The 14,748-nt window shown below is 42.2% G+C and overlaps 1 protein-coding gene across 13 annotated transcripts in view; it reads left to right on the top strand.

Annotated features, from left to right (window-relative positions):
- LTBP1 (latent transforming growth factor beta binding protein 1) overlaps nucleotides 1–14,748 on the top strand; it is a 390,140-nt gene that overhangs the window by 211,614 nt on the left and 163,778 nt on the right. For all 13 annotated transcript variants that reach the window (XM_041755926.1, XM_041755923.1, XM_041755924.1 and 10 more), the window contains one exon: nucleotides 14,405–14,507. In XM_041755926.1, coding sequence (XP_041611860.1) covers nucleotides 14,405–14,507 — 103 coding nt within the window. The remainder of the gene's footprint in view (nucleotides 1–14,404; nucleotides 14,508–14,748) is intronic.

Here is a 14,748-nt window from a genome sequence, read left to right as displayed (position 1 = left end):
CACACACACACACACACACACAATTTTTGAAGGGCCAAACAGATGCACTTTTGTTTAAAAACAATTTTTTTTTAAGCAAGCATCATGGAGAAATTAGGAAAGTGTGAGCTCATAAAAACTATCCTAATTATGGCTGAAAGTACTTTTTAAAAAAGTCTCAATTCTTCAGTGACAGGACTTTGAAGAAAAATATTTTTTGGTTTCTACCACACAGAAGCCAATGAGAAAGTAGGGAAACAGATGCCAGGGCTGTCAGTTCTATGTGGAAGAAGAAAATACAAGATGGATGGATAGATACCCGTGTGAATTGTTACCGATGTACATATAGAGACAGACTGTAGACCATGAAAATCTCTTCCAGTGATGGAAAATGGATTAGGTCCTCAATTACAGGGGCTGGAACATTAAGCTCTGCCTAGAAACCTTTTTCTTTAGTTTCTACACTGCCAGAATGAGGCGTAAAGCTAAGATGGAATAACTAGTTGAGGATATTCTGATGGGGATGATGCTGGAATTATTGTAACACTTTTCTTTTTTTTAAAAAGATTTTATTTATTTATTCATGAGAGACAGAGAGAGAGAGAGAGAGAGAGAGAGAGAGAGAGAGAGAGAGGCAGAGACACAGGCAGAGGGAGAAGCAGGCTCCATGTAGGGAGCCTGATGTGGGACTTGATCTCGGGTCTCCAGGATCATGCCCTGGGCTGAAGGCGGCACTAAACTGCTGACTCACCTGGGCTGCCCATTGTAACACTTTTCATGTTGGTTATTTCCCTAAACTAAGTCCCCAAGTGGCATAAGTAGCTGAGCCTTCTAAAGAAGGAGTAAGTAAACGACATTTTAGCAAAGATGCTTGGCCTCTCATTGATGTATTATCCCTTTGGTGGGAAGGGGAATGGAGACAGGCTGGGCCAGCAGTGGGTACAGGTGTGCCTGTGGTCCTCACCCCTTCCCCATTTCCCCAGCCACGTGCTTTTAGAGGCAGGGCCATCCCAGGTGAACTTGGCCTTCATCTTCTTACAGATGTACTGCTGGGCAGTGACTGGGAAAGGCTAAGCCAGGGCTACCAGCCCTCTGCCCTTTGTGTGAGCAGAGAGCCCCACTGAGGTGTGCCAATTGCATTTACTGAAGTTTGGCCTCCTTCAGCTGAAGTAAGTCATTAACACCGGGCACTTTGTAGGACATCAGGGTTTTTCTTCAGTGTCCCACTCAAATACTCCTTTAGCATAATCTAAGAAATATGTAATCAAATGTTGATGAGTCTGGTTGTCTCCAGTGGCTCCCAAATGGCCACCCTTGCCAGATCTTACCTGTGTCAACAGCAGAGATAGCACTGATGGTGTCACGCATGTCAGTGATGAGTGCCCGAGGCTCTACAATGTAGGCTGGTCTTGCTCCAGCAGATTTACTAGACATACTTCCTGCAGGTCCCCTCTCCTTCTGAGCTGAAAAGATCAGTAAAGACAGGGATAAGATCCAAAGGGAGAAAGAACTGCATGTGAAAGAGAACATGTCTGCATCTCATTGGGCTTCTGCCAGTGGCAGGGAGAACTGCTGGTTTTACTTGGATTGAATGTGGCAGTGAGACATTAGGATAATCAAAACATAGATTCTTAGAACTGAGGTAGAGTACTTTGGAGACTGGACGATGACCCATACATTACCCTTTCTACCCCCTAATAACCAGTCTTTCCCCAGGCCAGTGTCTTCTGGGCACCTGTGAGTATCTGCTTTGAGTGCTCACTCACCCTGACCTGTTTCATAGACAAGTTTATGCTTCCTTGGTCCTCCTTAAACCCCTCCTCTCAGATGTTTTTCATTTTATTGGCAATGAAAATTCCTTTATCATGACATGCAATATCAAATTTCCATGTGCTATACCTCTAGGGCTCACTAAAATAATACACCTATTAATAATTAGACTCCTGTTTTTGTTGAGGAACAGGCATTGAAATTAATTATGGGGCACTTGAGAGCAAAAGCATGTTATGTCACTTCGGATGCTGGCAAAGTGGCACGGTTTTGTGATTATTAAATTTGAAGATGATAATTCTGAGTACGTTGGGGATAGTTTTAAGGGACCAAGGCTTGAGTCAACGGTTGATACTCATGACAAAATGAACTCTGTCCATGACAAAAATGTTTAAAGAGTCGCAGCTGGTATTCTAGGGTCTGTTGTTGTTTCTTGGCTTTGTCTACATGATCCCTTAGAATTGAGATTTGCTAACACAAAGTGGAATCATCTGTTTACTTTAAAAAAAAAATCAAAATAAACCCCAGTCGTCCGGAATCTGACCCATAGATTTGTGGAGGAAAAAAAAGCAACATTGCCCTGTGTTGAGAGCTGACAGAGTGACTCCCCCATGCTGCCCTGCCCCTTCTCCCACAACAGTTATAGTGCAGATTTCTTTTTCTTTCCTACCCTTCCATTTTTTCTCCTATTGTCTCCTTTTATGTATCAGAGAATTTATGTATAAAATAGAGTATTCTCTTTCATTGAGATCTGTTTATGAGGCTGTGCCTTTATTCTAGTGATGTGCAAATAGACTTGCAACTTCTTTTTTTGAAGCAGTTGTTTCAGAGTCGGTTTATGAGCTCATAAGAAAATTAGTCTGTCTTTGATCTGCTGCTCACTCATTTGCTGTAGTCTCAATGGATCGAAGGCTTCCAACGGTCGATTCAGCCTTCAGCAAGCGAGGATTTGTACCATTGAGGATATTTAAAATAGTATGTCTTCAGCCCTGAAGAGAATTCTGAAACCCAGACAGAGGAGCTCTAAATATTTTGAACACAAACAGCAATGCTTTCAAGATGACACTTTGAAGAGGTCTGGTTTAGAATGTGCAGGCTTTAATGGAGTTGTTAAGAAAATGGTATGAACATTCTGTGGCTTAGGGACAGGCATCTTAGTAAGACAATGCATTTTTATAGAATTGATGGCTGATAGAGAACTTTGACATGTAGGACCTTACTTGACCTTTAAAACACAAAGAAAATTGGTATTTTTGTCTCCCATTTACTTATGTGAAACCCGAGGTTCAGAAGTGGGGACTAGCCCTATTGGTGTTTCCATGTCCATAGATCTTTCTCCGTTTTTGCAGACTTGCCATGTCTCTGGCCCTTAGTTTTTTCATTTTTCAAATAACTGCTTTGGCTGAGAAAACCAACACAGTCTCTTTCAGCCCTGCAGTCCTGTGACTGTGATAATTTTGACATCATCTTTCCCACCGTCTTATGTGCCACTGATAGTGACATATGCACAGGATCTGTGGACAGAGCAAACTGCCCAAACATCAACTACATCAAGACCTACTGTGGTCTCAGAAATCCAGGCTGACCCGAGAGCCTCCTCTCCAGTCTTGGCGCTTCCAGAAAGCCTTCCAGTCCTTCAGACCACATCTGCTCTCTCCTCCCTGAACTCTCACTGCGTTTGGAATCCAATCAGGCCATTTGGAATTATCTAAAAATTGTTGATTTTGATCCTCTTTGCCCCATGAGACTGTCCTTTCCATGAGGGCATGGCCATTTAGGAATTGAGCTCAGTGCTGGGTGCAGAGGAATAGTCAGAAAATGGATTATTAGGTTCAGCTAGGTTGTGCTGTGATCATAAATCAACATGACAAAACCTTGCATTTTGCTAGTGCTAGATGTGTAAGAGGTAAGCAGAGAGCCCTGTGCTATATCTCTGAGTGTCAGGCTGATGGGCTTCCACTATATTAATGCCGTACTCTCTGGAATATGTGGCTTCCTTAATTCCTACAATGGAATGAGAGAGAGAGAGATGCTGCAAGGGACACTCCTTTTCCTACAGTTCTTGTTCACAGTGAGTCACTTGGCCCTGCCTGTCAGGACTGTGGACTCACTTGTGGCCCTCCCAAAACATATGTTGAAATCTTAACCTCCAACATGACTGTATTTGGAGATAGAGTCAATAAGGGGTAATTAAGATTAAATGAGATTGTAAGAGTAGGGCTTTGATATGATAGAATCAGTGTCCTTTTAAGAAATGATACCTGAGAACTCACTCTCTTTGCCATATCTGGACACGGCAGGATGGCAGCTCCTACAAGCCAGAAAGAAAGACCTCACCAGAGTTGACCATGCTCTTACATCTTGCACCTTAAGCCTTCAGAGCTGTAAGAAAATGGATGTCTGTCACTTAAATCCCCCAGTCTATGATATTTTGTTAGAGTAGTCTGAGCTAACCCATGGTAGTTAGGAAGCAGCACACACCGGGAAGCTGGGACAAGTGGTTCTTTGGTGAACAGTGAACATCCTGCCACAAGTGGCAGAGTGTGGTCAAGACAGACCTGGTTTCCTGCTCCCAGAGAACTAAAGAAACCTATTAATATGATTTGTGGCATTCAGTTTTTCTACACTATTTGCAACCAAACCACAGGTAATTATTAGTTTTGAGTTCTGTGTACTTGGATAAGACACAGAAAAACAGAACTTAACCAGCTGAGGCACGTGTTAAAATTTACGCAGTGGTATGAGACCCAAAATGATTTTCATTTCTTTCAGTATCTCCACATAGACAAAAAGAACCTGAGAAGCACTGAAGCTTAATATAGAAAATTTCCTTCAATGCAGTTGTAGAAATAAGCACTGGGGAAAGGAGGACTTGATGCTCATCATTTTGGGAGTGATCTGGTTGCATAGTAACAACCATGTCTGCCTATCTTTATTTCCTCCTCAACATGAGTCTGTCTTTTTAGCCACATTCTTGGTAATGGCACTTTGAATAAATTTCATGTTCTCACCATCTAATGTTAGGATTTATGGTGTGATTTGTGTTGTTTTGTTGCAAGGACAGGCTAATGGGAATTATGATGTCAGAATATAATCATGACAATACTTATTCTTTTCACAATGTAAGAATAGCAAGACACATATATCACAACTGTTGAAATGCTTAAATTGTTGTAGAGATGGAGAAAATAGCCCAAGTTTAATTGTTTCTTTAGAAGAGATGTCAAGCAGAATCACAAGTTTCATGCTTAAGAATTTTTTTCCCCTTTGTATGTTACTTTTTAAAACCATTTTTGCCTTAGTGTAACTTTTAAAATACCGTTTTATAAACTAAAGTAGTTGTCTGGAATTCCTTGAAGCCCATGGTTTGGCTTCGGCAGGCTTTAAACAAATACACTGTCAGAAATCAATGTGGATACATTTCCAGCAGTTAATGCCCTAGTCACAGTAGATATTTTGTAAAATCAATAGCCTGAAATATCAGAGGATTATGGTTATATCAGATACCCCAAATGCCTAACATTGTTTTAATTACTCTAATAAAAGAAAGCTGGGTGGATTTAAAAAAAAAAAAAAAAAAACCTTGCCTATAAAGAATGTTCTACTCAAGCCAAAGCAAATTTTTTACAAGTTCTTTTAGAAAATCTGGAAGTATTTAAGCGTTTTCCTCTTCTTATGAGACAATGCCTGTTACCCCGCCAGTGCTCTACCATACAGTATTCTCCTTTATGACAACAGGCCTTTAGGACAAGTTGATCAAGTATGTTGCTCTAGTTGCATTAATGATAGACTTAAATATTTGGACCTTCTTTCTTACTGGCACATAGAAATAAACATATTTAATGGTCTAGTGCATGGACATTGAAGAGCTCTCCTGAGATTTTCCAGTTTAGTTTGGAGTGATGGTTGGCCCAGAGGCTATAAGAGCACCATTTTGCTCAGAGGATGCGCAGAAGTCACTTTGCCGGAGTGGGGATGTGTTTATATCATAGTGAAAAGATTGATGATAGGAATAAAGAAGAGCTGTGACAGAAGTTTGGATTCATCCACCCCATTATATACAGTTAGAACTTTCCCCATAAGGGACCTCATCCTGGTTCTTATGAAAAGAAGCCCAAGATTTCCAAAAAAGGGATTTACATTCCTCAACCAAATTTAGAGTACTGAAGGTATAGCTTCTGTTTGCCAGAAAACCTCGGTTTTGTGCCAGAATGTTGGAATAAGATTTTCTAGCTCAGTTGTTGGGAGGTGGGGTGGTGAGATGAATATCTCAACTGCACAGGTGGACTAATTTATGGGACACCCATGCAGGGTGGGTTGATCAATCACAATGTGACTTTATAGTAGGTCACAGCTCAAGAGATGCAAAATCTGCATCTCCATGACCATCTTGAATAATTTCTGATATTTTGACTATTGATAATCATAATACAATTCATTATAATTACTATACTCTAGAAAATAGTTGTTTAGGGACATTTGGGTGGCACAGTTGATTAAGCGTCTGCCTTCAGCTCAGGTCATGATCTCCTGGCCTGGGATCCAGCCCCGATCGGGCTCCTTGCTCAGCGAGGAGTCTGCTGCTCCTTCTGCCTCTGCCTGTCCCTCTGCTCATTCTCTCTCTCTCTCTTTCTCTCTATTTCCCTGTCTCAAATGAATAAATGAAATCTTTAAAAGAAAAAAAAGAAAGAAAATAGCTATTTAAAAGCCATGACTGTTTTCAGGAAGACATAGCTGCCTTTTTTGTGAGTACTGGCTAGCAGGAAAAGGGTGAGCATAAAGTAGTGTCAAGAAGTGGAGGCCCATCCTGGTTATCACTGGTCACACTGGTCTACGACAGGGTGTGATGTTAAGACTAGCAAACACATGGCATCATGAAATGTACTGTATCAGTCTGGCAGGTAGGGAACATTTGAGGAGCACTGACCTTCATAGAATTTCCCTGGCACAGCAAAGCATTCCACCTATAGCTCCCTGTTATTCTCTACCCCTGCACTGGAGCCTTTATAAAATCACAGAACTCAAGCACATCAATGAGTATTAGTAATTAGTCTATACCCAGAACTTATTGTTGAGGAAGCTGAAGCCCATAGAAGTAAGTTAATTTGCTTTGCATCTTGTATTGACTTTGCAGTTGGTGAGGACTAGAATTGAGGCTCTTTGGTTCCTGTTCCAGAGTTCTTTGTCCTATACCACCCTGGCTTTTAGGCCATCTCTTTTGGACGTGGAGTATTCACAAGAAACCATTGCTATCTATATAAGTCAGCTTGGCTGTCATAACAAAATACCATAGTTTGGGTAGCTTAAACAACAAGTTTGGGAGATTGGAGACTGATATTGAGATGCTTGCAGCTTCAGTGCCTGGTGGAGCTGTTTTCCTAGTTTGCAGACACCAACCTTGTTGATGTGCTCACATGGCAGAGATGGGGGAAAGGGGGCAGGCTGTGCCCTGGTCTTTATGCCCCGCCTTGCAAGGACACTAACCCCATCATGGCAGCCCTATTCTCATGACTTCATCTAAACCTAATTACTTCACCTATAGAGAACAAACTGAAGGTTGATAGAGGGGAGATGGGCAGGGGATGGTCTATGTGGGTGATGGTTATTAAGGAGGGCACTTGTTTGATGAGCAATGGGTATTGTATGTAAGTGATGAATCACTAAATTCTACTCCTGAAACTAACCTATGTTAGTTAACGTATAGTGCAATACTTAATTCTTACTAAACTAAGAATTTAAATAAAAATTTGAAAAAAATTAAAAATAAATAAATTAGGCATAGTAAGAGATTAACAACAACAATGATAAAGTAGAACAATTATAATAAGACTGTAATAAAAGTTACGTGAATATGGAAAAAAATAAACCTAATTACTTCCCAAAAGCCCCACCTGCCTATGCTGTCACATTAGAAGTCAGGGCTTCAACATAGGGTTTTAGGGGATGAGACACACATTCAGTCTATAACACTAGTTGAACCTAAAAGGACATATATTTTCTGGGACCTGTCTTAGTGAGTTCCACATTCTGCAGTGGTTTAAGACTAAACCATGGATGATTGTGGGCAACAGGTGTGAGTGGGCTCTGCTATTCTGGCTTCGTGGTCTTGATCTTTTGGCACCAAGACATGGTAGGTGACCAGAAGGATCTGGATGTCCCCAAAGTGAAACTTACTGCTTGAACATTGACATTAACTGGTTGAATTATTGAAATTCAATGACATCATGTTGTGTTTCTTGAGGAGAATTAAAATGAAGTCCAAACAATTATAAATATTCCACAGCATTTATTCTCCATTTTTTCACTAGCCAGAACACTTTTGTGAAAACCTAAACATTTGTAGCAAAATCATAATCATAATCTTTTTATTTTCATATTTCTATATTATTTTTTGCATCTCCTTTCTTGATAAATTGAATCTGGGACATTGTATACTGAGTAACTGTTAGGTTACTTAGTTCTTTGTTAAATAAACCCTGGTTTCTAGGCGAGGAGCCTGGGGAAAGGGATCTAACATTGGTTGTGAGCCTACTGCATGGTGGCCATCTGACTATCTCGTATGTATTATCTTGGTCTCTTGAGAGCTCTGTGAAAATGGGCATTTTTAGTTATGTTTTGCAGAGGAGGATATAGGCAGTGAGAGGTTGAGGGTTTTGCCCATGGTGGTAATATATGTGGTAGTTGGTGAAGTGAGAAATTGGGCCCATCTTGGTCCAACCTCAAAAGCTAAGCTCTTAGCATTTACTCTGTTATGGGTAATCTTTACAGTACTTCTCCTTTGGTCCACAGGGACTGTGATGGTGTGGAAAGGTCTATTTCACCTTCAGAGAGCACCAATTCTAATGCACACAGAGGTGTCTGGGGGTTTGCTTTGTGTTAGGACATCTCTTATTGGGGAAAGCATTTGTTGGGGGGGAAAAAAGCTCATTTTGGGCTGAATGTAAAACTTCCCTTGTGCTTTTTCTTTGAGGAAAAGTATCGCCAATTTAATAATTATCCGATTTTGGGTGTTTTTTTCGTTCTTTCATAACTGTTCATGTTGACCTTCAGTGTCATTTCTTCCCCTCTGTTGACCACCGCCCTGCCCTCCCTCCCCCCCATGAATGATATACTCTATGCTGATAATTCTTTTTTACTCTTGAGAGGAAGTATCAGATGTACAAAACTATAGTCATATGAACAAATTTTCCCCTCCTCCTTTTTATCAATATTTCTGTGTTTGCCATTACTTCAAAGATGCCAGATACTTCACTGGAAGCAATCCCAAACTTCTTGATTTGGGAAAAGGAATATCTCCTGATTAATTTTGGTACTTAACCACAAACTGAATCCCAAATTTGGAAAATTATCTATGGCTTAGTTCTAGCTCATTCTCTGCCTTTCTCCCACCCACTCTCTCTGTTCCTCTGTCTTTGGCCTGCCTTCCTCTGCCCTTCCCCTCCCACCCACCTGCCCCTGGGTCCTCTCCCAGTTGGTGGTCAGCCTTGGGCTTAGCTCGAGCTGCTCCATCTCTTTGGAATCTTTCTCTCCAGTCCAGCAGTTGAGTCACTGCCTTGTTTCAGCTCTTGCCTAAACACAGTCCTGCACACTCTTGCAAGAGTTGCAGTGAGTCAGCCTTCTCTGTTCTTTCATGTTTTACTTTAGTGCATTTTAAAAAATCTGTGCTACTTTTCCATTTTCAGTCGTATTTGTTTCTTTGGCTCCAGTGCCTTACTCTCTTTGAGAAAACCTTCTTTATTTAAACTCAGTATTTTATGCCTCATTGCTGAATGGTTCCCGATCACAGAGTAAAATGAGTTCTGTATGGGTGATAAAGGTAATTCGTAAGAGTATTTTGATATTATTGTTTTTAAATGTCTTTAGTAGGAAAACTAAGTAGTATGTCCTTGACATGGTGGCTGTCACTATCGAGCAGCCCTTTTACTAGTGAAATATTTGAGCTGTTTTCACAAAAGGATGCTAGGAGGCTAACAGATGGCCAGCACTTGAACATTTTATAGGTTGTACTCACATGGGATACCAGCTGAGAGGGCAGACAGGGATCCAGCCCATGCTCTGTTTCCTGAATGCTGTGTCCTGATGCTGAATACAGCTTACGGGTCACTTCTTTCTAGTCCTTGCACAGGTGCTGAAGGGATAGGGCAGCCCTTCCTGGATATGCTTCATTTAATCTCACTACAGTCCTTTACCGTTGGGATTATTGTCCCATTGTCCCATTCTTAGCTGGGAGAGGCTGGACAGTGTGGTGAATATCTCACTGCTCATGAGAAAGAGTGGGAATTTAGATCCAGGTTTACTAATTGCAATCCAGCACCGTCTTCTTTTACCCACAACTAGATCTTCCTTCCCCAGCACCTGGCGCAATACAGCAAACACTCTTAAAATGAGGATACTGTAAGTACTAGTAATTTTAAGGTATGAAAATTAAATCTTATGAAACCATGCTCCAATATTTATTACAACTTCCTCAAATTACTGCTCATCTCTGAAACATCTCCAGTGGTGAGTTTTTAATTGACAAAAATGACAGGCCTTGGTTGCCAAATGGTAAGTTTTGAACTGTCATTCCTGCTCATACATTTATAGGGAGATCTAAAAACAAATGCAATCACAGCCTACCTTTGAGGATCAGGAACGCTCCCTGGTAGGTAGTACCTCAAAACTGAGGTTGAAGTGTGAAGTGTTCCCAACTAAGTCAAGATTTAGAAAAGTACGTTATCCTACAATCTGTTTATTCTTGACAGCTGCTTTAAAAACGAAAGGTTTTTACACCATTGTGCACGCGCGATAATTTTGCATTGTAGAAGTTAAAACACAGCTCTTCATGGAGCAATTGTGATAACCCTTGAATAGCTTTACCTTCTGAGGCATGGTGCCGACACGGGAAGGGAAGAAAGGTCACTGAATTATTTTTTTGTGCTCAGTCTTCCAAGAATCATGCATGGCCAGGGCATTGGTGAATTGGGGTTGGGACTAGCTCTGTTTGTTTTTCTCCTGTCTAGTTTACATAAGTCCCGTAGGGGGAAGCTCAGCCTGGGGTGAGCAGCCCTGGAGAGGCTGGTGTGAGGAAGGAAGGAAGACTTTAGAGAAGGTGGTTAGGATGCATCTAGACATGCACAGTCCTGAATGCAGACATGAGAGCGATGGAACCTCTAGTAATCCACCTTTCCTACACCGAGTAATGTGACCTGGCAGTAGATATTGAACCCAGAACCTCAGACCTGGCAGGGAACCTAGAAGTCAATCTGCTTCATGCCCTGGACATTCCTGACAGGTGGTCCTCCAGCGTCCACTCCCAGTGAAGAAGTCCGCACCTTCCATCATTGAGGAGCATTCGCTGTGGAAAAGGTTGCCTGCTGGATGACATAAATCCTGTCTTCTTGTGACTTACAGCCTTTAGTCCTGCTAATATGTTCTCACGCAGCTGGCTGCAGGCCACAAGCTTGTTTCACGTGTCTGAACTCTGTCATCTTGGTCACACACACTGCCCCCTCTCCTTTCTTCACTTGACGCTCACAGGACCTGGTTGCCAGAGTCAGCCCTGTTCTGCTTTCTGCTCTAGGTGGGTCGTGCGTCTGCGAACCCTAGAGCACAGACGTATGGAGTGACAGCATCCCTGGTGTGCAGCCTAAGGTTGGATGAGCTTTTTGAGGAGCTACAGCACAATGCTCATTTGATGGGATAGATTTTTTCTTTCTGGCTTGAAATAGCTAAATATTGGTTGTAAATTTTTTAGCACATTTCTTCTGAATCACTTATACATAAGATATTTCTTGAAGTGAGAGACAGGCTTTCTCTGAAAATGTGGTGAATGAATCACATAGGAGAAATTCCATTTGTGTTTTTAACTTGTAAAAAGTCACCCCAATCTGGGCATAAAAATGCAGTTAGAGCCAGTCATGGGGCCTTGTGATGATGTCCCATGAAGAGGTGAAATCCACTACTCTGAGAGAAGGGCAATCTGAATGCCAACTCCTCCTATTCTTCTTGAATCTCTCCAGTGTGACCTTTACTGTGGAGGAGAGAAGATCCTCTTCTGCCTTTTCTTCTGGATATGTCCTACGTCCAAGTAAGACCTCATAGTGGTGGGTAGTCTCTTGTGTGAGAGCCCTGCCTATGGCCACAGATCTCTCAGGCCTTTTCTGGCTCACACTGAAGCCTCTTCATAATTAACTACCTCAGGGGGCATGTGTGAGACTGTGTGCCTTGTTACAAGCCTGACTTCATCCTTTGCAGCCTATTATTATCTTGTGCAGGCCCAAGTTTGAGAAGAACACACAGTTTGGTGGTACCACCTACACCGTCATTTATTTAATCGATTTGGATGGTTTGTGCTGCTCTTGGCTGTGGACCTGCAAAAACAAAGCCATGGGATAAAGCAGCCCGAATCCTGTAATGAAAACCTTGTACCTTTTCTGAGGCCTGGTAGAGAGAAATGATTTATTTTTACCCTACCAAATAAAACATTCTAGGAATCTGAGGTGAAAATTGGATTTTAACTGCTACTAAAATTTTGAGCATATAAAATCAGCAAGTGTTGAAAGTTTTGCTTGATTAAGAGAAGAACCTGAAGAATCTGGTACACGAATGATGTACGTCTGAGGTATACTGGTGTCTCACATCAACCTGCTTGATAAACCTGGAAACATGAGGCACACTGGCAGCAGAACTGATGGTGGAGACAGACCTCCATGTTCTCCACATCATCACCGGCTCCCAGTCTGATGCCTATAGTCCAGTTGCCTCTTCATTCTTCATGAGCTTCCTGTTTCAGACTTCTGTGACTCTGCTGAAGGAATTTGGGAACCATCTGCCTCCAGCCACTGTATGCTTTGCTTCTGTCAGGTTCTCATTTGTTGGCGTGTTCATTTTCCTCCCTGCCTCTCTGCCCTCCACACCCCCAGCAAACCTCATCGTTGACTGGTTTTTAGAGTACACAACAACATCCTGTCAAAATCATTAAAAACCACAAACACCTAAGGACTTCAAAACTATGATGGCACTAAACCTTCATGAACTGTGCGGGTCTTCCCTGGTTTTATTTTACAATTTGAACATGTGGTTACTTAGAACCTCCATCCGAATGGAGAGGCCCACCAGGTGATTGGTGTCTGCTGCCCTTCTAAGGGTCACCACCTGTCCAGACTCTCTGTCATCTGTCACCACGTTGCGCTTACTAGCCTGGATAGCACTTGCTACCTTTTCCTGGTTTTCACAGAGCCACTGCTTGCCTGGATGGACTTTACCTGAGTCATTTCTTAGTTGCTTATATTATTTGCTCCTTCTTCCATTCAGAATTCATTGAGCATGTGCACTGTGTCTTGGGATATAAAGATACATAAGATACATCTGCATTTAATTAGAGAGCACAGCAGAGGCGGTGGAGCTGTGTGGAGTGTGCTGTGGGGTAAAGAGAAAGGAGCTCACTGATGCTGAGGAGATAGGAGGCTTCATAGTGACACTTCTTCAGAGCTGGGATTCCTGGGGTAAAGTGTTTCTAGACAAAGGGAAAAGGAAGGGCATAGGGTATACCAAAGGAGACACCTCTTGTAAAGACATTTGTTTAGAAAATAAACAGCTTTTTAGAGTGCCCAAAGGCTAGATGTATACAGGTGGAGGGGCTAGAAAAAGAATCATATGCTTTACGGCAGGGTAGCGAGGATCTTGTGTATCGTCCCAGGGAGTTTGCAGTCTTCAGACTGTGGATGACACTGGCAGCTGTTTGGAGAACTTTTTAGAGGTTGAGGCAGAGGAAGGCAGAGTGACCCCTTGGATGTGGGGTCTGGGCTTAGTCTGCTGAGTGTCAGTGGAAAGCCATGTGGCCTTTTTTGCACAAGTGGCCTCGGGATGGGTACACAGAGAAGAATCTGTTTGCCTGACGACACTGGGTTAGTCTGATTTAAGGCCCCTTCCTCTCAGCCTCATCAGACCTCCTGTGATTTTACCAGGGGAGATGAGATGGATCTTTATATTTGACAACTGTCAGCTCTGCTCTTCTGCCTGCAAGCCTCGCTTAAACCTGCCAGCACCTTCCTAACTTGGCGACCTCCCTGGGTCAGGCCACTCGGTTGTGTGGAGCTTTCATCTCTGCCAGAGCTGATCTGGCACAGTCCATGATCATTTCTTGTACCATCCTATCCTACCCTGTTCCTGCCAAGGCCTTGGTGTTGTAGGAAAACCAAAAGCCTCTTGCAGATGGGACCTGTGCCACATTCTCAAGGTTTACACACATGCCCTACACCCTTACAGCTCTGTTCTCTGATGATCCACAGCAGAGATTCCAACAAGACAGTTGAACTAAATTTTAAAAGCTTATGTTGAACTTTTGAGTTGCGGTTCTTAAGGAAAAAAAAATAAAAGGAAGGCGGGCATTGGAAACGTACGTTTTATGAAGTGCTCTGAGCAGTGACAGATTTTCTTAAGACTGTCAAAACGCCAAGAAGCTCTTAGAAATATGCTTGTTCATTAGTGTTGTATTGATTGTATTGATTTTATTCTGATGTTTCATTTCAAAGTTTGAGGGTTTTTTTCCCCCCTCTAATTGTGTTGATAACAAGGGAACTGTTTTATAATGTGACTGGGAAGCACAGCAGTGCTCTAGAGCTGGGCATCTTGCACTCAATTAACCTTCATATTTCCCATCTCATCACTGCAGTGTGGCAAGGCGCTCCCTGGCCTTTCAAAGCAGGAGGACTGCTGTGGAACTGTGGGTACCTCCTGGGGCTTTAACAAATGCCAGAAATGCCCCAAGAAGCCGTGTAAGTGACGTTTCATCATTCCTTTGGATCTTAATGTAGCATATCTGTTTCCTTACGATTACTGTTTGGGGGGTGAGACAGCATTAGACTTTGAAAGAAATCTTACTGCATTCTAGAATATAGTGGTGTAATGTGCATTTCCAGAAACATTGCTGCAGGTGTAAGAAAGCTTTCCTGTTGATTCTGTGTTTTAATAAGCGGTTCTCAGTTGCCTTCTCAAGCTAGATTACTTAATTTTAAA

Source organism: Vulpes lagopus, chromosome 5, assembly GCF_018345385.1.
Source record: "Vulpes lagopus strain Blue_001 chromosome 5, ASM1834538v1, whole genome shotgun sequence".
NCBI classification, from domain to species: Eukaryota; Metazoa; Chordata; class Mammalia; order Carnivora; family Canidae; genus Vulpes; species Vulpes lagopus.
This window is presented reverse-complemented; position numbering and strand designations above follow the sequence as displayed.